The 25,243-nt window shown below is 45.0% G+C and overlaps 1 protein-coding gene across 8 annotated transcripts in view; it reads left to right on the top strand.

Annotated features, from left to right (window-relative positions):
- Ndufaf6 (NADH:ubiquinone oxidoreductase complex assembly factor 6) overlaps positions 1-24,773 on the top strand; it is a 132,761-nt gene extending 107,988 nt beyond the window's left edge. For 7 of the 8 annotated variants that reach the window (XM_041656932.1, XM_041656934.1, XM_041656936.1 and 4 more), the window contains 7 exons: positions 1,838-1,960; positions 6,860-6,916; positions 13,884-13,986; positions 15,589-15,722; positions 17,241-17,342; positions 23,159-23,215; positions 24,626-24,773. In XM_041656932.1, coding sequence (XP_041512866.1) covers positions 1,838-1,960; positions 6,860-6,916; positions 13,884-13,986; positions 15,589-15,722; positions 17,241-17,342; positions 23,159-23,215; positions 24,626-24,754 — 705 coding nt within the window. In that variant the 3' untranslated portion in view covers positions 24,755-24,773. Of the gene's footprint in view, positions 1-1,631; positions 1,717-1,837; positions 1,961-6,859; positions 6,917-13,883; positions 13,987-15,588; positions 15,723-17,240; positions 17,343-23,158; positions 23,216-24,625 lie in introns of those variants that run through there. The other variant, XM_041656935.1, reaches the window with a different exon arrangement.
- The last annotated feature ends 470 nt before the right edge of the window (positions 24,774-25,243 follow it).

The following is a 25,243-nucleotide window of genomic DNA, read 5'->3' as shown; positions in this document are numbered from 1 at the left end:
AGCTTTCTTGGAACTCACTGTGTAGACCAGACTGCCCTCCAACTCCATTGCCTTTTTTGCAGAGATCTGCCTGCCATTTCCTCCCAAGTGCTGGGAATAAAGGTCTGTGCCACGCCAAGCTTCATGCAATTATACTGATATATAGGGATATGAGAGTAGGAAAATCTTTCTTGGTTTATCATTTAAAAAATTTATTTGAAAAATTTTATGTGTATGAGTGTTTTGTCAGCATGTATGTTTGTACACTGCATATGTGTCTTGTGCCCGTAGAGGCCAGAAGTGGGTGTTGGATCTGGAGCCACCATATGAGCGCTGGGACCCAAACCCTCCACCAGAGCAGCAAGTGTCCTCAGCTGCCGAACCGTCTCTCCAGCCCTGTTGATTCACCAGTGTTGCAGATTTGGGACCCACAGTGCAGGAGCAGTTCAGAGCTGATACATGAGGCTCCTGCCACTGGCTCACTTCCCAGTCCATCACAAAAACTGCTCTGCCTGTGTGAGCCAAGGATGCTCAATTTAACATGCATGCAGAGAATCAAAGCAATGCAAATACTCTAATGATTCTCAAAAAGCAGATTTGGAGACACAGAGTAGCAGCAGCAGAAGCCTGTTTGCTGAAGAAAATGACTGATTGTTTTGATTTTTTTGAGATAGGCTCTCTTGTAACCCAGGCTGGCTTTAAACTCGTTATATGGCTGAGGACGCCTGGTCCTGCTTCCACTGTGTTGGGTACAGGTTTGTGCTACCCAAGCTTTCCACCCCTAGCTCAATAAACTAGTCATTTATTTTTATTACTATTATTTTTATATAATTATTATTTAATGTGTATAAGGGTTTGCCTATGTGTGTGTGTGTCTGTATACCATGTGTACAGCTGGTACTTGTGGAAGTCAGAAAGTGTATTGAATTTCCTGGAACTGTAGTCACAGATGGCTGTGAGTCACCATATGGGTGCTGGGAATTGAACCTGGGACCTTGAGAACAGTAGCCAGTGCTCTTAACCACTGAGCCATCTCTTCATCCCCGAGAAACAACTCGGAAAGCAGAGAAATGGCTCAGTGAGTAAAAGTGCTTACCGCACAAGCCTGGCAGCCTGAGCCCGACCCCCAGAACCCACACACCGGTAGAAGGACAGAGCTGACTCCCACAGTTGTCCTCTGATCTCCTCATTAATTTATATACAGTTTAATTAGGAATTTAGGCATGGTCTCCTTCTGTAGCCTGGGCAGGTATGGAGCTTACTATGTAGCCCGGGCTGGTATGGAACTTACTACGTAGCCCAGGTTGGCCTCCAGCTCATGGCAGTTGCTTTACCTCCCGGATCCTGGGGTTGTAGGCGTGAGCCACCACACCTGTTTATATCTTATGTTAATTAACAGCACCGGGAGGAATGTGCATTGTCAGGTTTACACGGTGTTGGCCCAGAAAGATGCAGTCATGTGTTGACCACCATAGTAATGGTGTGGGACAATCTGATTAGCTCAGAAGTCTCCTCACAAGACTTGGTGTTCAGACAATAATTGCTTCATTTGTTTGTTTCTATTCTGGGCTTTTTGTTTGTTTTGGTTTTTAATTTAATTTTTTTTTTTTTTTGTTTTTCGAGACAGGATTTCCTTTGTTGATTTGGAGCCTGTCCTGGAACTAGCTCTTTTAGACCAGGCTGGCCCAAAACTCAGAGTGATCCACCTAACTCTGCCCCAGAGTGCTGGGATTAAAGGCGAGTGCCACCACCGCCCGGCTATTCTGGGGTTTTAACCTAAGACTTCCATACATGAGACAGACGGGCACTCTCCCACTAAGCTATGTCTGCAGTCTAGAGCTTTAAACTCTGCTTACAGGTTAAGGACTCGGTCTCTGAGAAAGCAATTGGACTGATGCGGATGCAGTTCTGGAGAAAAGCTGTGGAGGACATATACCGCGACAACCCGCCACACCAGCCTGTGGCCGCGGAACTCTGGAAGGTAACATATGTATATATACACTTGACTTTGGATACCTTCCTCTGTTGCTCTCCACCTTGTGTGTGTGTGTGTGTGCACGTGATGTGCCTATAGGGTGTGTGTGGAGACTAGCACTTGTCTTTGGATACCTTCCTCTGTTGCCCTCCACCTTATTTTTTCAGTTCATGTTTCTCACTGAATCTAGAACTGACCTTAGACAGACTGGCTGGCCAGTGAGTCCCCAGAACTGCCATACACACACAGCTACCCCAATAGGGGTTGTAGATGTGTGTCACCATGCCTGACTTTACATGGGTGCTGAGGATCCAAACTCAGGCCCTCGCACTATCATAGCGAGTACTTTCCTCACTAATCTACCTCCCGAGCTCCGTGTTTTCCTTGGGGGTGTTTACGTGTACGTGTGTGTGTGTGTGTGTGTGTGTGTGTGTGTGGCCAGAAGACAGTCTTGATATCACTCTGCATATGTGTACATGCGTGTGGCCAGAAGACAGTCTTTTTTGTTGTTGTTGTTGTTTTTCGATACAGGGTTTCTCTGTAGCTTTGGTGCCAGTCCTGGAACTAGCTCTTGTAGACCAGGCTGGCCTCGAACTCCCAGAGATCCACCTGCCTCTGCCTCCTGAGTGCTGGGATTACAGGCGTGCGCCACCACCGCCCGGCTCAGAAGACAGTCTTGATATCACTCTGCATACGTGTACGTGCGTGTGGCCAGAAGACAGTCTTGATATCATTCTGCAGGCACCAGCCACGATCGTTTGTTTTTTGAGACAGGATTTCTTACTAAAGCTGGCGCTCACTAAGTAAGCTCATCTGGCTGCTCAGTGGGCCACAGGGATCGCAGCTGGGATTACAAGCATGCACCACCAGTCCTAGCTTCTCCCATGGGCTCTGGGAGGGGATTTCAGGTCCTTAGGTTTGGGTGTAAGCATTCTGCTGATTGAGCTATCTCACCAGATCCTATATTTCTTTTTTAAGTGGAATTAAATGTATCTTAATTATATTTAATTTTTGATTTTGTGTACGTGTATTGGGGGGGGAGAGGGGTAGGGAGAGAGGGAGGCCATGTATTGGAATGTCATCGCACACACACGGTGGTTTGAGGACAAATTAGTTCTCTTCCACAAGAGTGTTTACCTACCTCCCATTTATGTTTACCTCCCGAGGCATCTTGCTGGCCCGTGTATTTTTTTTAAAGTGGAAAAAGGAATTTTACCTGTATATTATAAACTACTTATGTATTTTCTACACATCTGGTCGCAGGATAGAAACTCCAAGTCTGGTGCAATGGTATTAATGTTTCTGTTCTGTCTGCCGGGTAGCTCTTTTTGCCTGTTCTGACTCAGGCTAGGCAAAGGAAAGTGTTAATCTTGTGTGCAAGGAGACTCTCCGCATTGTTAGAGAGTGTGTGTTGCTGCTCTTTAAAAGGGCAGCAGGTAAAGCCTGGTGGTGGTGCTGCACGCCTTTAATCTTAGCACTCAGGAGGTAGAGGCAGGTGGAACTCTGAGTTCAAGGCCAGCCTGGTCTACACAGAGAAACCCCGTCTTAACAAACAAGCAGCAGGTAAAAGCTTCCCAACCAAGCTCTGTGACCTGAGTTCATCCTTGCAACCTCAACTGAAGCTCCTTCAGACCCAGCTGTGGGTATTTTTCTCTCGATTGTTGATAGACTTAGGGGGTCAGCTCACGTGTTCATTGCCATCCCCAGGGAGCTGCTCCTGGGCTGTATAAGAAATGCATATGTAAACAGAGAACTCTCAACAGAGGATCTAAAACGGCTGAAAAAGACACGTAAACGGAAATGCTCAACATCTTTAACCATTAGAGAAATGCAAATCAAAACAACTCTGAAATTCCATCTTACACCTGTAAGAATGGCCAAGATCAAAAACATTGATGCCAGCTTATGCTGGAGAGGTTGTGGGGTAAAGGGAACACTCCTGCATTGCTGGTAGGAATGCAAACTGGTACAGCTGCTTTGGATAACAGTATGGCAATTTTATAGAAAATTAGGAAACAACCTACCTCAAGACACAGCAATGGCACTTTTGGGTATATACCCAAAGGGTGCTTAATCATACAACAAGGACATGTGCTCAGCTATGTTCATAGCAGCATTGTTTGTCATAGCCAGAACCTGGAAACAACCTAAATACCCCTTGATTGAAGAATGGATAAGGAAAATATGATGTATTTACACAGTGGAGTACTACACAGAAAAAAATGACATCTTGATATTTGCAGGCATGCAAATGTCTAGGAAACATTGAATGAGGTAACTCAGACCTAGAAAGACACATATAACATGTACTCCCTCATAAGTGGCTTTTAAACGTAAAGCAAAGAAAACCAGCCTACAATTCACAATCCCAGAGAAGCTAGATAACAATGAGGACCCTAAGAGAGACATCCATGTATCTAAACTACATGGAAAGTAGAAAAAGACAAGATCTTCTGAGTAAATTGGGAGCATGGGGATCATGGGAGAGGGTAGAAGGGAAGGGGAGAAGAAGGGAAGGGAACGGAGAAAAATGTATAGCTCAATAAAAATAATTGAAAAAGAAATCCAGATGAGCAGAAGCCAGTGAACAGCCAGCAAGCATACACTTGCGCGGGTTCTGCTGGAAGTCCCTGCTTTGTAACTAACTGCCTTGACTGCCTTAGTGATGAACTGAGACCTGGAAGTGTAAGCCAGCTCAGCCTCTCCTCCCTGCGTTTCTTCTGTCATCACAGCAACAGAAAGCAAACTGGAACAAGCCCTGAGCTGCGTCAGCTCTATGCGATCATTTACAAGAGAGTGTTCTCTCTTCCTCGCTTGTCTTCCCCTTCATTCTCCTTGTCCCTCCTTTCCCCTCCGTCTTAACGTGTACACATACACACACACATTTGTATGTATATAAATTCACACAAATAAGTCTTCCTAGCTCATTTAAGTGTGTTACATCATTTTCATAATGTAACACACTAAGTATTTGGGGACTTACTGATAATGGGGTATTTTCCTACCGGGTGTAGTAGTAGTAACTTTAATCCTAATTCCTAGGAGGCCAAGGCTGGAGGGCTGGAAGTCACAGCCTATGCTGTGTGACAAGACCCCATCTCAAAAGAAAACATGCAGCTCCACCCCACCCCTGCAAAAGGTTTAGAGACAAGTCAGAGCAGTTTGAAAATTCAGTCTACTGGCCTGGCAGTGGTGGCACACGCCTTTAATCCCAGCACTCGGGAGGCAGAGGCAGGCGGATCTCTGTGAGTTCGAGACCAGCCTGGTCTACAAGAGCTAGTTCCAGGATAGGCTCCAAAACCACAGAGAAACCCTGTCTCGAAAAAACCAAAAAAAAAAAAAATTCAGTCTACTCTGCAACCCACCCCGTGTCTCTCTGGAGCCAGGATGACTTGGAACTCACCACGTATTCCCAGGCTGGTCTAGAACTTGTAGCAGTTCTCCTGCCTCAGCATTTTACATCCTGAAGTTACAGGTGTGCTTCATCATACCCCGTGTGACATAGAAGCTAGGATTTCCACACTAGGCGCACACTCTACCATGGAGTCCCAGCCACCACCACCACCTCACACCCCGTCAACATTTCTTTTTCTTTCTATTTTTCTATGGTTTCTCTGTGTATCCCTGGTTGTCTTGTAACTCACTCTGTAGACTAGGCTGCCTGCAAACTCAAGAGATTTGCTTGCCTCTGCCTCTCCTGATTACTGGGATTAAAGGCGTGGGCCACCACTGTTCATCTATTTTTTTTCCTTCCTTTTTAAAAAAGATTTATTTAGCCATATATGTGTATGAGTGCTCTATCTGCTTATATGACTTATGCCAGAAAAGGATGTCGGTGATTGTGAGCTGCCGTGTGGGTGCTGGAAATTCAACTCAGGACCTCTGGAAGAGCAGCCAGTGCTCTTAACCACTAAGCCATCTCTCCAACCCTTCCAGCCATTTTCTTAAGAAGTATGGTCAGTCTTAACTTGGTTTTTCCCTTTCCGTACACTCATTTTGGGTTTGTTGCAATATTTTCTCATTAGACTCAGGTTATGGATTCTTAGTGGAGTGCTTATAGGAAATGTGTCTTTCCCAGGTGTCCCTGCTGGAGGGACACACGTCCACCTGCCTCCCCGGCACTGCTCTTATTTGTTTAGGCCTTGCTCTATAGCTAGGACTCAAACTCACAATGATTCTCCTCCTGGGACTCCCAAGTAGTGGGATCACAAATGTGTGGCACCGTGCCCTGTTGTTCTCAGGGTTTAGGGTGCTCTGCATTTTGGGGGACGTGGTTATTTTTGCTAACGAGACTCTGTGCTATAAGAGAAAGACTGAATGAAGTATGCTAGGATTGAAGTCAGGTAAACAGGCAGTTCTCTACTGAGTTCTTGGTTTTATTTGAAAGTGTAATCAGGCATATGGGAGGGCTGAAAGGGAGGGAAGGGAAGAGAGAAATGCTGTCACTGCGTGTGTGTTTGTGTTTTAGCTTGGTTTTTTGAGACAAGGTTTCTCTGAAACAGTCCTGGCTGTCCTGGAACTCACAGGGATCCACCTGCCTCTTCCTCTCGAGTGCTGGGATTAAAGGTGTGCACCACCACCACTCAGTATCATTATATTTTAATATCAAAAATAAAACAAAAAAATGAAGGCATCTAACATCCAAAAACAAGAAAAGAGAAAGAAAGTTGAATCACTAGATGTGTACCGGTGCAGCAGGAGGGAAGACTGGGAAGTCATACTGAGCCTACGTGCTTCTCCGGATCACAGCTTTTCTCCTGAGGTCTTTTCAGCGTGTCTGCCTATTGGATGAGCTGTACCAAGTGTCCTCTTACTTACCTTTGCATTGCTTGGTGTATTTTGTTCCTATTTAGAGAAGTCACTTCCTAGTACCTTCTAAACATTTACAACACCCTTGTTTTTTAGGCTGTCAAGAGACATAATCTAACTAGAAGATGGCTTATGAGAATCATTGATGAAAGAGTAAGTTGAAATTGTCTAAGTCTTAAATGATTTTCCCTTTTTGATTCTTAGGTTAATTATTCATGGAGGAAAATTTTTTGTATGCACATCCCTTGCCCTTAAGTTATTGTTACTATTTTTTAAGATGGTTAAATTTATGTGTATATGTGTTTTGTCTGCAAGTATACCTGAGCACCAGGCATATGCATGCCCAAGGAATCCAGAAAAGGGTTGAATTTTTTGGAACTGCAGTTGATGGTTGTCATTAGACATAGACATTAAGCTGAGAATTGACCCTGGGTCACCTGAAAGAGCAGCAAGTGCTCTCAACCACTAGGTCATCTCTCTGGCCCTAAAATGCCATGCACCGCAGCTCCTGTCTGCACTCTATGCGCTAGAACCCAGTTTGCGAGCTTCGGGCAAGGGGCTGGAGGTTGAGAACACACACGCAGAGACAGACCGACACACAGACCCTACAGTCAATGGTGAAAATCCCATCCTCTGATCCTCTAGGCAAAGCACAGCTTTTAGTCACTTCAATTAGAAGGCTCTAGACAGGGAAGAGCAGCTGAAGGCCGGGACTCATTAGGCCCAACATCTCCCCCCTAAATTTTTTATAAAAGAGAAGACCCTCCTGTCTTAGGTCATCTCAGAAGAGTAAACCCTTACCCGTCTTTGGGAGGCCCCTTCCCTGTCTTAGGTGGGCCCTCTTCTGTAGAAGTTGCCCGTCTACGGAGGAATCTTCATTGTTGGTGCAGTATTTGCAACCAAACCTGGAGTACATTCGAATTACTGGCCAATAGGCTCAGAAGGACTTGCTAAGTGACCATATTCTGCATTCTCATGCGTTGTCTGATATTACACAAGATTCAGAGATGAATGCCCATGACAACAGGCGTTAAGATTGCCAGCAATAGGGTCCCCAGTTGCCACTGTACCCAGCCTCCCATTTGGGCTATGGTATTCATTCCTTTGGCTAAAACAGTTACAATCTGGTGTGCTAATTGTAACATTTCAAGGGCTATTCAAGTAACCATTGAGTTGTTTCACCACGTAAGAGGCATTAGCAATATTAACAGATGTCACACAAATGGAATGATAAAAGTGTGAACAAGACATTTGTTGTACTAGCCGTAAGTCCACCTGCTCCTACAATAGAGCAGTCTCTTGATTTAAATTCGAAAGTCCAAATTTAATGTGGACATTCAGGGCATTCTGAGTCTGGAGAGCATAGTTGACTTGTCTCACCTGTCTATCCACGGTGACCGACACCAATGATGTTTGTGCCATTGCCAGTCCTGCAACCATGGCTGCAGCAGCAGACACCGCGATGACAGCAACCACTGCAGCTGTCTCTCCAGAATCTCGTTTCTCTCGATACAGGGTCATCTCACTCTGCTTGGCCTTTTTGGTAATTGGCAGTGGTATGATGGCTGGTACCCGAACCAACAAGGCAGCCCTGGAGTGGTCATCCCAGCAGTCGCTCAGGCCACAGTTTCTGAAAGAACAACCAAGCATATCTTTTCCCCTAAAGGTGCTATTCCATACTACAAAAAAGAAAAGAAAAAAGAAAGAAAACTAAAACAAACATGGGATTTAATAGTACTTGGGCTCTCAGAGAAATATCCCCCCAAAAAAGATAGGAACTACACTCACGTGTATAGGATTCCTATAAAGTAATACTCATAGTCCAAAAATGTAACAAAGCATAAAGCATTCACAAAGGAAAAGGTCTGATTAATAGAAGCCTGTTCTATCCCCATATTGCTTAAAGCAGTTCCAGCTGTATAGTTTGAGGACTAGAAAGATGAATACAAAGAACTGGCTTGGCTCACTGGTAAGAACAAGGGGGTTCCTTACCAGACTTCACACAGTGCTCTCCACTTGACTGGGACTCACCAGGAGGCTCATCAAGAGAACGACAGGTGTCATTCTCAGGCTCATCACAGGATCCTTTCCCATCATTTTCCACAGCCCAGACATATCGCTCTGGTACCCAAATGGGCTTGTCCGTTCCTGGAGGGAAAACACAAACAGCTCCTCTCCCCCTAGCCAACAGGCTAGCCATCCATAGCTTTCATCACCGAGGTGGCTTTCCAGGAGGACACCTTTGTAGGTTGTGTTGTTAAGACTGCCCCCATCTGGGCTGGAGAGATGGCTCAGTGGTTAAGAGCACTGTCTGCTCTTCCAGAGGTCCTGAGTTCAATTCCCAGCAACCACATGGTGGTTCACAACCATCTGTAACGAGATCTGGCGCCCTCCTCTGGCATGCAGGCATACATGGAGGCAGAATGTTGTATACATAATAAATAAATAAATCTTAAAAAAAAAAAAAAAGACTGCCCCCATCTCTGCTAAGAGATCACGTCCCCTAGATTGACAGGCAGGCCGGGAAGAACATATGGCTGGAAAAAAACCCCTCATGTCCTTCTTCATCATGTCATTTCAATATTTTTGAACTTTTTGAGGAGTTGTTTGACCTATTCTCTGCAGCCGTAAGTACCTTCTTCCAAGGGCCATGCCTTTGGCCAATATTTTAAGGACAAAACTGATACATCTGCCCCGGAATCTAAAACACCATCAAAGCCTTTTCCCTCTACAGTTATTTTAAGTTGGGGCTGTTCATTTAACTGTGCAACCCAGAAAGCAGCCGTTCCAGGGAATCCAAACCCTTGATTGCCATGGGCTTGTTTATTATTGGTAACCTTGTTGGGAATCAACACTAATTGTGCTATCCGCTCACCTTGAGGAATTACCACCACCCCCTGTTGGACAGATGTCATAACCTTAATCTCCTCTTTATAGTCTGCATCTACTATCCCAGGATGTATTTGGATCCCCTTTAAAAGGGTACTGCTTCTGCCTAGTATAAATCCCATGGTACCCGGTGGTAAGGGCCCATGTACTCCTAGGGAGTGCTTGCACTCCCATTTGTGGAGCTAAGACTGCTCTGGCGGAGGCACAGAGGTCCAATCCTGAGCTCCCTGGTGTGGCTCCGACAAGGTCTGCAATGCGAAAGGATTTCTCTGCGGAAGGAACTGGACATGGCCTCTGCTGGGGTACCGTCCTGCAGTCCCGCGGTCGTTGCTCCATACACTGAGGTTTGGGGGCCCTGGAGCAGGGCCCTCTGCCAGTTTCTCTGCTGTTGATTAATGGTACGTGGCTGAGGTTTCCCATCTATATCTGTTTTAGAGAAACAGTCTTTAGCCCAATGTGCTCCCCTTCTGCATTTAGGGCACAAGCCAGGTTTCCTCCTTCCCTTCATTATCAGCTCTGGGCATTCCTTTCCAGAATGACCAGGAGTTCCGCAGTTAAAACAATTACGGCCTCCAGCCCTCTCTCCAGTTCTCTTATGTTTCTCCGAGGTTGAATAGCTGCTGCTATAACCTGGCCTTGAATGAAATTCCCATCTATATCTCTGCATATCCTGATAGATTCATTTAGACTCTTCGTTTTGTGAGGGCGTAATGCTTCTTTACAATATCATGCCTTGTTTTATCTTAGGCATGGCTTTTGTCTCATCTCCAAACAATCTACCTGCTACTTGTGATAGTCTATCTACATAATCTTGGAATGGTTCAGGTGATCCTTGTAGAACTTTTGATAATTGATCCCTAGCTGCTTTGTTAGGCAGGGCCTTCCACGCTTTAGTGGCAGCTGCAGCTATTTGGGCGAATACTCCGGGATCATACAGAATTTGTTGCTGCAAATCAGCATAAATCCTAGCCCCAGTTAACATATCGAAATTACGTTGAGCTTGACCTGCTAGAGCATTTAACTGGGCCGTTTGCTTACAATTTTCCTGATATTCTTCTCGCCATAGGAGATAATCTCCCCCAGATAAGACAGCACGACATAATTGCTGCCAATCACTGGTGTTAAGTTCATAGCAGAGAAAGATTCTACCATGGCCAACGTGAAGGGTGCTTGAGCCCCATATGCAGCTACAGCTTCCTTTATTAGCTTCATTTCTTTAAATTTTATTGCTAAATGTTGGCGAATTATTTGCCCTGGGTTGTTGGTGTCTGGCACCTCCATCACCGGTGCAACCATGTGTACAGGACGGAAACAAACTCCCTTGTTTTGTTCAGTGCCAGAGCCCCTACCTAACTGAGACCACCAACCTTCATCATTATAAATTGTTTTGTTCAGTGTCAGAGCCCCTACCTGAGACCGTCAACCTTCATCATTATAAACTGGTGGGGCCGAGGGAGTTGGATGTCTTTTCTTACTCTGTTTTCTCAGCTTTCCAAAGAGATTTCTTAATTCCTTACGTATAATCTCCTCTTCTTCTTCCGATGAATCCTCACTATCCTCCACTAGCTCTAAATCATCAAACTCCTCCCTAGCGTCCGACTCTTTTCTGAACAAAGAAAAGATACCTCCCATCTTAACTCCACAATATGTCCCCATCGGCCAGGAACAACGCTGTCTGCTTACCTCTTGGCGGGGCTAAAACCAAGCAAAGGACGTCAGGATCAACACATACCCCAATCCACCCTCACCTTCCGAGGGCGGCCTCTCAGCATTCCCTAGTTCCCGATATCTCGGTGGGGACCTCCAATTGCCGCGCACCGCGGCCCCATCTGCGCTCTAAGCGCTAGAACCCAGTTCGCTAGCTTCGGGCAAGGGGCTGGAGGTTGAGAATACACACGCAGAGACAGACCGACACACAGACCTTCCAACACTGGTACAAAAAGCCCCTCTTTAATAGCACCTTGGAGGCTTAAATACCCTGCAGTCAATGGCCAACGGGTGAAAATCCCTTCCTCTGACCCTCTAGGCAAAGCATAGCTTTTAGTTACTTCAATTAGAAGGCTCTAGCAGTGAAGAGCAGCTGAAGGCCAGGACTCATTAGTCCCAACACTAAAATATTTCGAGACAGATCTCACCATATATCCCTGGCTGTCTGGAGCTCACTAGTGGCCCACCTAGCCCTGAACTCACAGCAGTGTCCTGAGTGCTGGGCACACCCTCATGCTCATCCCCAACATTTAGTGTCTGAAGGGAGACGAGTTAAAACTAAAGCCCAGGTCTCACATGGGCACCCTGTTCTGGAACTCGCAATAGATCCTCCTGCCGCAGTCTGGCTGCAGGGGTCACAGGTGTGCTCCGTTGTGTCCAGCTGGACACTGCGCTGTTGACGCCGTCCTCACCTAAGCTTCACCTCCTCGCCGCTGTCTCCTCCTCCTCCAGTTAGTAAGCTGGAGACCTCAAACTGTGGTATTGGCAGAGGATGGACACGCAGGTCAGTGGTATAGAAATAGAGTTCAGGGGCAGGCAAATGGCTCAGCAAGTAAAAGTGCTTGCTGCAGAATCCGCATGACCCGGGTTTGACCCCTTGGTCCCACAAGGTGACAAGGGAGAACTGACTTCCCAAAGTTGTCCTCTGACCTCTACATGTCCATGTGAGCCGCTGCACCTGCTGTCATATATGCAGACACACCAAATTACATCAGTCAATTATTACAAAGAATTAAAAGAGTATACAAGCCGTTTATTTATGGTCAGTTGAGTGACAAGAGTATCTGGACAATTCATGGGGAAGATACTGTTTTTAACAGACAGTGCTGGGACCGCAGGGTGTATGCACCTGCAAAGACGGGCTCTAGTAGTGGTGGTGCAGGTCTGGACCCCAGCACTGGGCATGTGGGGCTCAGGGTTAAAGGCCATCTTAGGCACAGTCAGAGTTACAAGGCAGCTTGGGTTACATGAGACTCTTGTCTCAAAAATATTAAAGCTAAATTAAAAAGACTGAATCAGGACTCCTGCCTCACAATGTATATAAAAGTCAGCAATATAGTTTGATGGCCCATTGGGAACCTAAAAACAAAACAAAACAAACTTTGTTGAAAACATTGATGTAAACTGTAAATCTTTGTGATTTGAAATTAGTTGATTTCTTAAATATATCAAAAGTATAGACAAGAAAAAAAGAGATAAATTAAAATTCATTAAAATTAAAGGCTTCAAAAAGTTGAAAGCCCAGAGAGAATGGGAAAAACATTGGCACTTATCTGATAAGTGCTTAATTGATGCATGAGTAATAAAACTTGAACCCCCAGAGAACTTGGGGTTCAACCTGAAGATCTGAAAAGCAAAACAGCCAGCCACTGACTCTTACCTCATTCTCAGTCTGAAAATGGCGGTCCTGCCTCCAGGAATCTCAAAATGAGAGTGAGAGCCATCTCTTCTCATTTTATAATCCTCTCTAGGGCTGGGATTGAGGGCATGCACCACCTGCTTTCTGTGACAACTAGCGTGGCTACTGGGATTAAAGGTGTGTGTCACCACTGCCTGGTCTGTAAGACTGATCAGGGGGCTCTTTTACTCTCTGATCTTCAGGCAAGCTTTATTTATTAAAATATAATAGAAATGCCATTACACTTAATGTCTAGCATATGTCAGGACTTTCAACTCAGCAATAAAACTTGCAGAGAAGACATGAATGAACAGTAAGCCCTGAAAAGCGAGGCCTCCATGCCTGTGGGGCTGTCTGTTCATGCTATTCTTGAGCCTTATTTGGGAGGTGATTTGTAAACTCTGATTTATAAGGCTTTGATGAGGGTGGGAATTATTTTTGTTTTTTGAGACAGGGTCTCATGAAACCTGGCTGGCTTGGCATTTATATAGATTTTTTAAAAAGATTATATAGAATAAAATACATATTTTGAATATTTTGTTTTATATGTATGAGTATTTTGGCTGCATGAATGTTTCATACAGCATGTGCAGGTATACCTGAGGAGGCTGGGGGCATTGGATCCCCTACATGCTAAGAACAGAACCAAGGTCTCTGCAAGAGCAGCCAGCATTCGCAGCCACTGAACCAACACTCTAGTCCCATGCCTGGCTATGCTTTAATCTTTATTGTGCACTATATAAATCTGTTAAGTGATATTCTTATTTATTTCAGGAAAAAATAGATCAGCACTTTATTATAAAATAATAATTCAGTGGGCTTCACTTACATTTTCTTTGACTTCAGGAAAAAAATCTGGATGACAAAGCATATCGCAGTATCCAGGAGCTTGAGGATTATGCTGAGAACACGCAGAGCTCTCTTCTTTACCTGACACTGGAGGTGCTGGGTAAGTTGCTTTTAAGAAGTTTTAATAACATAGGTTCTTCTTTTTTATGACCATGAGACATGTCTGCTCCTAGCAGCACCAATCTACTTCAGAGAAGATAGTGGGCATTGAAGAAACTCCACATGGAGTTTACTTTCTTTGTGGAAAAAGTAATTCACTGGTCAAAAAAAATGCCCTTGCCTTGACTGCTGCCAGTATTGCTATCCTAATTGGACAAGCAGGACACAAAAGAGACTCCCCAACATTGTCAAGATAAGGAGGGACAGCCCTTCAGAATGTCCTATTTCATAAAAAAGTAAGCCAAAGATGGATGCCCCAAAGTTGCAGAGGAGCTTTGGGTGACTGTCCAGGCAGCCAGATGTTTCCGTCATTACATTTTTTGGAAGTCGCTTGCTTGCACTTTCCTGCGTACTCAGTTATTGTTTCCTTCTTGAGTCTCTGAGGGAGTTGAAGACTAGATAGTTACAGTTTTCCTTGTTTACCTGATGCAGAAAACAAGATAGAAAGTAAAGCTGGGTGATGATGGCACACACATTTAATCAACGCCAGCCTGGTCTACAAAGCTAGTTCCATGGCAGGCTCAAAAGCTACAGAGAAACCCTGTCTCTAAAAACCAAAAATAAATAAATAAATAAATAAATAAATAAATAAATAAATTAGGTACAAGATTTTGGACTCACCAAAAAAGGATAGATATGGAGTATTTTCTCTGAATTTGTCAAATGCAAATGAACTAGACATTGTTGATGTATTTATTACCGTATATATTATAGTTATTGTACTTATTGTATATAGTTTTTCTTATATTAATTATAGCCTTCTTATTCATTTTAGACAAAAAGGGGAAATGTAGTGGCATTCATTTGTATTTTTATAAATAAAACTTATAGACAGAGAACCTTTTTATTATCTGTGCACTATAGTCCTCTCGTAGTGCAGACTTGTCCAAATACTCACTCATAAGAATGCCTTAGGTTAAACATCAGGTAGTGCTGGTGGCCTCACCTTTCCCTGCAGCATCTCCTGTGACCTGGAGGGCTGTACTTCTTCCTCCCTGTCAAGAATTCTTCCCCATGGTGGGGGGATAGAATAAAATTGCTTACAAAATTTTACGAGATTTTCTTTTCTTCTCCTTTAAGAATATTTGAAATGACACTTTTCCTCTGACCTTGCTCCAACTTGGCAGCATCTTATGGTTAGATTACTGGGGCCAAGGACAGTAGTAATATCTCATTTGAAGAGAGTGAGCTGCCTTTATGTCAGACCCCAGAATACAGTCCCTCTTGACTGTCCCAGGCCTATCCTGCTGCACCCTAAAAGTAAAGTTATGACATTGTTTTGAGGGGAAAAAAATGAAACACTCAAGTTTCCCATGCAGTCTAATGAAATTCTCAGTGTATTCTTGGTGTGCTGAAGGTGGAGAGTTAACAAGTAGAGATCTGATGCCTGCTAGCAGGAAGGTGGTTGGCTCATCCCTGGCACCCACTTTCCCTCGTAAATCCTATTTTTCAGATCTCAGACAGGATAAGTACCTTTCCTGGGTTCAGATGATGTCTCGTGCTATTTCTGTTGATTTGCTATGCTTGGTGTCTGTAATTCTAGGCGTGAAGGATCTTCATGCAGACCATGCTGCAAGTCATATTGGAAAGGCACAAGGCATTGTCACGTGCTTGAGAGCAACACCCTATCATGGTAGCCGGAGAAAAGTGTTCCTGCCCATGGATGTCTGTGTGCAGGTGAGGCTGTGACCTGCTAGTGATCCTCTGGAGACACCAGGAGGGGGTGCTCTTTGTTTTGCTTAGTTTATCCCATTGCTGTTTGAAAGGGGGCGCCGCACTTCCTGCTTTCGCCCTGCATACTGAGATAGGCAAGCATGAGGCGCTATAAGGAGGAGGCCTGGATAACCTGCACCTCCTTGCCAGTGACAACTCCCTTAAGTAGGTTGTAGTAGCCTCACCTGGGCCTGTGTGTTACTGTGTTATTGGTGGGGAGCTCAGGCTGAACTTGAACTTGTGAATCTTCATATAGCTGTGGATGATGCTGAATTTCCAATTCTCCTTCTCCATGTCTCCAGTGCTGGAATTGTAGTTGTTGTCTACCTCACCCAGCTGGAATACGTCTTTTAAAAATATTTATCTGAGATCCTGGTGATGGTGGTGCACGCCTTTAATCCCAGCACTTGGGAGGCAGAGGCAGGTAGATCTCTGTGAATTTGAGGCCAGTCTGGTCTACAGAGTGAGTTCCAGAACAGCCAAAACTATACACAGAGAAACCCTGTCTTGAAAAACAAAAGAAAGAAAGAAAAAGAAAAGAAAAAAATGGTTATCAGGCTGAAGAGATGGCTCAGCAGTTACAGATGTTTATCAGAACTTTCGGGTTTTGAATGAGGTTCTTTATTGTCTGCCCTTCTGAACTTTTAAAAAAGATTTTTGTTTGTGTGTGTGTGTGTGTGTGTGTGTACATGGATGCCTGTGAAGGCCAGAGAAAGTCTCAGATGCTATGGAGCAGGAAGTTCTGAGCCATCAGATGTGGGAGCTGAGTGAGACTGGAACCTAGATTCCAGCAAGTGCTCTTAACTGCCGAGCCATCTCTGCAGCCCTCCTTTTCATCTTTTTGTTTTTCGTTAGGCTTCTCTCTCTCCACACATCATACACTGTATTAGTTGGGGTTCACCACAGAAACAGAACTGGTACAAAGAGTATGTATGCTAATGGTGGTTTATGATGCTGGCTTGCATCTTGGACACTGAGTAATTCAACAGTAATTGCCTGCACAGTGGAGCAGCTGAGAACCTGACCAGTCCTGATGGCTGGACACTTCAGCAATCCCAGCTTGGCATTGAAGGTCTGGGGGGTTCCTGGAGAGCTGCAGACCTTTAGAGAAGCTGAACTCCACTGTCAGTGAAGGGTGGCAGCAGTGCAGCAGCATGGCAGATGCACTCACCAGCAAGGAGCAAAGGTGGTAGGCAAAAGCATTACTGCTTTTCAATCAGACGTCTTTATGTCTGCCCACCTGGGAGGTCTTCCCCTTAGTTAATCCTTCCAGAGACTCCCATCACAGACCCACCTACACGCATGCCTCTTAGTGGATTATATAGACAATCAAAGTGGATAAGGACGACCAACCATTGCACACTTATACACAGTGTATAATTAGGCATTATCCTATATATGCTGCCTATCTCTGCCTGTCTTCTTTAGCAATATTGATTTTAAGTGTGCTTATAGATTCCTAAAATTGTATTTTCCTCGCAGCATGGTGTTTCTCAAGAGGACTTTCTGCGGAGGAGCCATGATAAAAATGTGAGGGATGTTATATATGACATCGCCAGCCAGGCACACTCGCACCTAAAGCATGTAAGTAGCTCCTTTGCCTGGTTGTTTAGGAAGTCGTCACTACTACACAGGGCTGTTTCTATGGCGTGTTGTGTGTGGTGGTTTGAATAGCCTTGTACCAGGGCTTTCTTTTCGGCCACCAGCTAGCTCCAAAATCATGACATGGAGACTTTATTAGTTATGAACGCTCAGCCAGGCTTAGGCTCCTCTCTACCTAACTCTTGTAACTTAACCTGTATCTCTTTATCTACATTTTGCCTGTGGGCTTCTTACCTTCCTTCCTTCCTTCCTTCCTCTTTCTTTCTTTCTTTCTTTCTTTCTTTCTTTCTTTCTCGATATCCTTTTCCTGCTTCTCTTGTCTGCCTCGTTGGCGGCTGCCTGGCTTCTGGCGCCAGGTGTATCTCTCTTTCTCCCTCATTTTCTTCTCTCTCGAGCCTGGATTTCTTCTCATACTTATTCTCTCTACCTGTCAGCACCGCCTGTCCCTCTCCTGCTTAGCTATTGCCCGTTCAGCTCTTTATTAGATCAACCAGGTGCCTTAGGCTGCACAGTGAAACAAATGCAGCACATCTGTACATGATTTAAGAAAACAGCATAAATAAAAGCAACACATTTTACATAGTGAGCAAAGGCAGAAAAAATGTAACACATCTTCACACAGTTAAATATTCTGCAGTATAAACAACTGTTACACACTTTCAGAGTAAAATAATGTTCTCCAGGATAAAGAAATATAACAAACCTTCACATAGTTCAAGAAATATTCTGCAGTATAAACAAATGTAACACACCTTCACACAGTTAAATATTCTTCAGTATAAACAAATCTAACACACCTTCACACACTTAAATATTCTTCAGTATAAACAAATGTAACACACCTTGACACAGTTATATAATCTGTATTATAAACAAATCTAACACACCTTAACACAGTTAAAGTAATAGTCTTCAGTATAAACAAATCTAACACACCTTCACACAGTTAAATATTCTGCAGTATAAACAAATATAACACACCTTCACAGTTAAATAATATTCTCCAGAATAAAAAATATAACACATCCTCACACAGTTAAATATTCTTCAGTTTAAACATATATAACACACCTTCACACAGTTATGGTAATATTCTGTCATATAAACAAATATAACACACCTTTTCACAGTTATAGTAATATTCTGCAGTATAAACAAATGTAGCACACCTTTACCCAGTTAAAGTAATATCTGTAGAATAAACATTTTTTTTTTTTTTTGGATTTTTCGAGACAGGGTTTCTCCGTAGCTTTTGGTTCCTGTCCTGGAACTAGCTCTTGTAGACCAAGCTGGCCTCGAACTCACAGAGATCCGCCTGCCTCTGCCTCCCGAGTGCTGGGATTAAAGGCATGCGCCACCACTGCCCGGCTAGAATAAATAAATTTAACACACCTTCACACAATTAAAAATTCTGCAGTATAAACAAATATAACACACCTTCAGAGTTTAATATTATCCAGGATAAAGAAATATAATACACCTTTACACAGTTAAAGTCATATTCTGCAGTATAAACAAATGTAGCATACCTTCATGGTTAAATAATATTCTGCAAAATAAACAAATGTAGCACATTTAAAATTATATACACAGTTAAAGTAATAATCTGCATATAAACAAATGTAACACCTTCAGAGTTAAATAATATTCTCCAGGATAAACAAATGTAACACATCTTCACACAGTTAAAGTCATATTCTGCAGTATAAACAAATGTAACACACCTTCACACAGTTAAATATTGTGTAGTATAAACAAATATAACACACATTTACATAGTTTAAGTAATATTCTGCAGGATAAACAAATGTAACACACCTTCACACAGTTAAATATTGTGCAGTATAAACAAACATAGCACACCTTCACACAGTCATAATCTGCAGTATAAACAAATGTAACACACCTTCACATCTTTATTTTTTTTTATTTATTTATTTATTTATTTATTTATTTATTATGTACACAATGTTCAGCCTCCATGTATGCCTGAAGGCCAGAAGAGGGCACCAGGTCTCATTACAGATGGTTGTGAGCCACCATGTGGGTTGCTGGGAATTGAACTCATGACCTTCAGAAGAGCAGTCAGTGCTCTTAACCACTGAGCCATCTCTCCAGCCCCCACCTTCACATCTTTAAATGATCCACAAGAAGGCATGGCCCTCGTGGACCACGTGTTTTAAGGCTTCACCCATAGCAAATGACACTGTTGGGAGGTGTGAGCTCTTTGGAATAGGTGTGGCTTTATTGGAGGAAGTATGTCACTGTGGAAGCTGACCTGGAAGTCTGGCCAGTGGGACACAGACGCCTGCTGCAGCCCGCAGATCTGGATGTAGAGCTCTCAGTTCCTTCTCCAGCACCATGTCCCGCCGTGACAGTATGGACTAAACCTCTGATCTGTAAGCCAGCGCTAATTTAATGTTTTCCTTTGTAAGTGTTGCTGCCGTCATGGTGTCTCTTCCCAGCAATAGAAGCCCTATCTAAGATGCTACGGGTTTTTTATATATGTAGCCTTTCTGTAGTGTACTGTGGATTCTGACCTTTGCAGTCTTTGTCCCAGTGTTCATTGGATTCCCAGGGTTTATCTCAGGACTATTGGAAACTTTTCCTGCTCCAGAAACCCCCTCCCTGCCCTCAGCTGGGGATGCACCCTTTTGTGAGTGAGAAGCCTGAGCTTTCTCACATGGGCCCCGCTCCTCCCCAGAGTGTGTCTGCCATCCCTGCCTGCTCCTGTCTCCTCCCCTTCTGAACCTCGGCAGCAGCCAGCATTCTCAGTTATCCTGTTGAGCGAGTGCTCTGCTCTAGCTGGCTTGGGGAGAGCCCATCACCTTGGCCGTCTCTCCTGCTCTCATGTCTTCCGGCCACAGCAGTGTAAGGCCACGCGAGGAATCTTCATGTTTCCCCACTGAACAGTTGCTCTCTCTGGCCTTCATTCCTTTTTGACACTTTTTTCACCTTGGAATTTACTTCAGTTCCACTTGGCTCTGATGGCTCCTAACTGGTTCCTGAGTTCACCAGAATCCACCTTAGTTCTTGAAGAGTTTGCTTCTTGGGAAGGGTTTGGTGGAGGAGGAGAGGATTAGAGAAAATAGTAGGGGGGAAGAATATGAAGTGTGTGTGTGTGTGTGTGTGTGTGTGTGTGTGTGTGTGTGTGTGAAATTACGAAAGAATCTTTTGAAACAGTTCCATTAGATAGCCCTGGATAGTCTAGAACTCACAGTGTAGACCAGGCTAGCCTCAAACTCATAGATCTGTCTCTTCCAAGTTCTAGGCCTTTCTCCCTGGAGATTGGTAGAGTAACCAACACTGAGAATCCATTTTTCCAAAGTATTTTATTCATTTGTTTGTTGTGGCAGGACATAGTGGCACATGCCTTTAATCTCAGAGGCAGGCAGATCTTTGAGTCTAAGACTACCCTGGTCTACAGAGGGAGTTCTAGGATAGCCAGGGCTACACAGACACCCTGTCTTCAAACAAAAACCAAACAATAACAACAATTATTAATTTAGAAGATTGAAAAAAGCGTATTTGTTGTGTAGTGCCGGAGCTTGTTGCCGGGGTCTTGCGCATGCTAGCAAAGCTCCCGGCTAGCCAGCGTCCTTGTTCCAGGTGATTTTCATAGCTAGGACTGAAAGCTACTGGCCTACTGGCTGCATGCAATCCACTCCCAGAAACAGCTTTAGAGCGGTGGGTTGAACCATCGAGGGGCTTTGGAGGCCCTTGAGAAGTGCAAGAAGGTGGAAGATGCTGGTACACGCTCAAAGCAGAAGGCTGACCGTAATCTAATTCTGCGTTCATTAGTTGTGTGATAGCTTCACTTTCCCCCAGCTTCCAGGCAGACAAGAGGATGTATTACTTCCTACCCAAAGTGTTACTGAGATAAATGAGCTAACATACAGAGTTACAGGTAGCACCTGCCATGTAGCAAGTGCACTATAAGTTAGTTTGTATCCCCATCAAGTAAAGCTGTGGCATTTGCTGGTGAACCTGGGTAGGAGTTCCACTGTGGTCTACACTGGCTGTGGATTTGTGATCCTTTCTTCGGCCTCCCGCATGTTGAGACGATAGGTGTGAGCTACCATGGCTGGATCGAGCAGTGCTTGAGACAAGAAAGCCCGGGAGCTGGGGGGCTGGAGAGACAACTCAGTGGTTAAGAGAGCAGATTGCGCTCACTAAAGGACCTGAGTTCAATTCCCAGCACCCAAATCACAGGCGGCTTACAGCCACCTATAACTCCAGCTCGGGTCCGGGGAGATCCGATCCTCTGGCCACCATGGGCACCTGCACTCATGAGCACAGACACTCAAATGTACACATAGTATTTAAGGAAAGAGAAAAGACTGGGAGCTGGGGGATGAGTTGGTGCCTCTTCACATCTGGCCCCACACAGCTTGGTCCTTGTCCTGACTGGAGCATCTCAGGAATGAAGAAATGACAGAGTCTGAAGGCACAGCACAGACACTAGACCAGCTGGTCTCTGCTCACTCTGAGGGCAGTGCCTAGTCACCTGGACACTCTTGTTAGTAAAACAGCAGCAGGAAGAAGGCTTAGCTAGTGTCAGTGGGAGGTTCTCTAGGAGAGCGGTCTCAGGCTGGAAACGTCTGGACGTCCTGTCAACAGTCACACACAGACCAGGGCAAGGTTTTGCCATTTCTCTGAGCCTGACTCGGGAGGATTTGCCATTGCCACGGGTCTGAGGTGGTGGTGGGACTGGACATGGCTGTGCTTCCCACAGTTCCCCTTACTTAGGAGAAGGATAAAGCTCTTTAGAGATGTGTGTGTGTGTGTGTGTGTGTGTGTGTGTGTGTGTGTGTAGCCACACCCACAATGACACCAGATAACTATGACAAGATGGGGGAGAGCAAGTCACAGGCTGCACGATGAGCTCACACACAAACACACCAGTGCCAGTCAGAGATGCAAGACAGCGTGTGCTTGGTGCTGGTCTTCGTTCGGTTATAGTTTGATTAGAGGAAGCGACATTTAGGGAGACAGGCCGCTGGAGAGTGCAGGGTTGTGCAGAATTGCAGTCACCATGTAAGAGGTTACCATCAAAGCTTTAGTCTAGGTGCTGTTGCTCAAGGAGCGTGTGCCTCTAGATGAGGATGCAGACAGAGCCTGTGGCCACATCCATGCATCAGGTAGAAGGAAGCAGGGCAAAGGGCAGAGCAGGAGAACTGGGGTCTGCGTCCCAGAGCAGAGAAGAAAGGAGGATCACGTGTCCCGTGCTGCAGAAAGGGTAGAGAAAGGTGACAGCACAGAGAACTGGGTGACCTCGGAGCTGAGACCACCGTGTGCAGTGAGGAAGTAGAGGGTGTAGGAGATAATGCTGACGGAGACTTGGACACCAGGTCGGTCTGGCCAGTGCAGGATGACGGCATCGGCCCGAGTGACCAGGTCTTCGTAGCCTAGAAGAGTCAGGCTGAGTTGAGACTAGGGGTTAGACGCAGACATCCAAATTCCAGGAAGAGTAGCTGATACTTGATCGAGGTGAAGTAATTGATGAGAAGACATGAACTCATCAGACACTAGGCAGGAACCCCGCTTGGAAGGCCATCTGTACTCGAGCTAAGGAGGAGGCCAGGCTGGGGCCAGAGTCAGTGTGAGATGTAAGGCCCTGGAATCCCCAGCTGAGCCCGGAAGGAAGAGGCTTTTATACAACAGCGGAGACGAGCTGTTTCCTTGCTTTCACGAGAGGCCCTGGTCTCGTCTTTAAACTGCCGCTGCTTCATGCTCACCCTCAGAAGACTGTTTGAGAAGCTTTCCAACCAGCCTCTGTGTTTTCCTCTTCCTTCAAGGCGAGGTCCTTCCACAGAAGCGTTCCTGCGGAGGCCTTTCCCGCCTTTCTTCAGACGGTGAGTGCTTCAGTGGAGGAGGCTGGAGAACTCAGCGCAGACTGGGACTCATGCTCAGTATTTTTTTGGTCCCCACAGAACTTTTGGTTGTTTTCCTGCCTCCCGGTGGCGTGCTTCGTCGTGACGGTCACGCTTGGGCTCTGAGCTGTCATCAGCACAGGCTCTGCAGCTGGTCGCATTGTGCTCTGCGCTGACTCTGTCTTTAACCCCTCAGTTTACTCACCAGTAAAATGGGAATGATAGAAGACACCATCCTGTGAGAGTGTCTCCCTGGTACCTGAACATGTAGTTGTGCCTGCCCACAGGTCATTGCTGAGCTGGCTACATCGGATTAACCCAGAAAGCTTGTTCAAAGGTCCCGGGTGCAAGCCAGGGAGATGGCTCAGCTGTTCTAAGTGTTTCTGGGGACATGAATGTCTTTATTTTCTCTCTTTGAAAGTCTCATGTTGGGTCTAGAGTGATGGCTCAGTAGTCAAGAGCACACTCTCCTAGGAGACTGGAGTTCAGTTCCAGCACCCAAGTCAGGCAGCTCCAGGGGCTTAGACACTGGTGTCCTACACACAGATACGCGTAAATAATAAATCTTGAAAAATCTTTAATTTGGTCAGATATGGTGGTACACAGCTGTGTTTGAATAAAAATGGCTCCCGTAGGCCCATAGGTAGTGGCCCTTTTAGGAGGTGTGGCCTTATTGGAGAAGATGTGTCTCTAGTGGGTGGGCTTTGATGTTTCAGAAGCTGTAGCTAGGCCAGTATGTCAGGTCTTTGTTGCCTGAGGATCCAGATGTAGAACTCCCCAGCACCCTGTCTGCCTGCTGCCACCATGTCCCACCATGATGCTAATGGACCAAACCTCTGAACTACTATTACCCAGTCTCAAATGTTTTCCTTTCTAGGACTTGCTGTGGTCATTGTGTGTCTTCACGGCATAAAACCCTAACTAAGACAACAGCTCTAATCCCAGCACTCACAGGGCAGAGACAGGAGGACCTCTATGAGCTTAAGGCCAGCCTGGTCTATGTAATGAGTTCTCGGCTGGCTGGGGCAACATAAAGAGACCCTGTCCTGGGAAAAAGAAATGTTTTTCTTATGTGGTTATCACCTCCGGAAACTAAAGTCGCTTTAGGCTTGGACTTTCCCTTTGTCTATGAAACAAGGTCTTACCATGTGGCCCAAATTGGCGTGGTTTTCACAGTCCTGCCCCAGTTCCCTCAGTGCTCTTAACTCTTTAGCCCAGGTTGGCCTTGATTTCACCATGAGCACAGGCTGATACCACACTAACGGCAATCTGCCTTCTCCAGTTTTCTGAGTGCTAGGATTGCGGGGTGGCCACCACGCTCGCTTCCTCTTTCTCTAGTTTGTTTGGGAAACTTGATCATTTCATCTAGTAACCAGTGTTCTCTTTTTCCAGGTTCCTCTAGAGGACTATTTAAAGAAAATCCAGCGAGTGGACTTTGATATATTCCATCCATCTTTACAGCAGAAGAACACATTACTTCCATTATCTTTGTATATTCAATCATGGAGAAAAAGATATTAAAATAATTTCATGTTACTGATACTGGTTTACTTTTAGTTTATTGGTTTAAAAATGTGTGTTTTGGGTTCTTGTTTAGAAAGGATAAGAGCTAACATATGTACACATGTACATGTGTGTGTGTGTGTGTGTGTGTGTGTGAGAGAGAGAGAGAGAGAGAGAGAGAACCTGGAGCCAACTGATTCTGCTAGAATGGCTGGCCAGACAATTTCTTGAGATCCTCCCGTCTCTGTCTCCAAACTCTGGGGTTGCAGGGATATAAACAGAGTTTCTTTCTGTCCCACCAAGTCCTGCAGTCATTCAGTTCTAAACATACAGAGGCTTATAACAGTTATAAACTGTTTGGCCTATTAGATCAGGCTTTTATTATTAACTAACTATTACAACTTAAATTAACCCAAAGCTGGGTGGTGGTGGCGCACGCCTTTAATCCCAGCACTTGGGAGGCAGAGGCAGGCGGATCTCTGTGAGTTCGAGACCAGCCTGGTCTAC

The sequence above is a fragment of the Microtus oregoni genome, unplaced genomic scaffold, assembly GCF_018167655.1.
Source record: "Microtus oregoni isolate MIOR12 unplaced genomic scaffold, Mior012 000008F_ref0000371, whole genome shotgun sequence".
Classification (NCBI taxonomy): Eukaryota; Metazoa; Chordata; class Mammalia; order Rodentia; family Cricetidae; genus Microtus; species Microtus oregoni.
The sequence above is the reverse complement of the archived record's forward strand: the minus strand, read 5'-3'. Positions and strand labels throughout refer to the sequence as shown.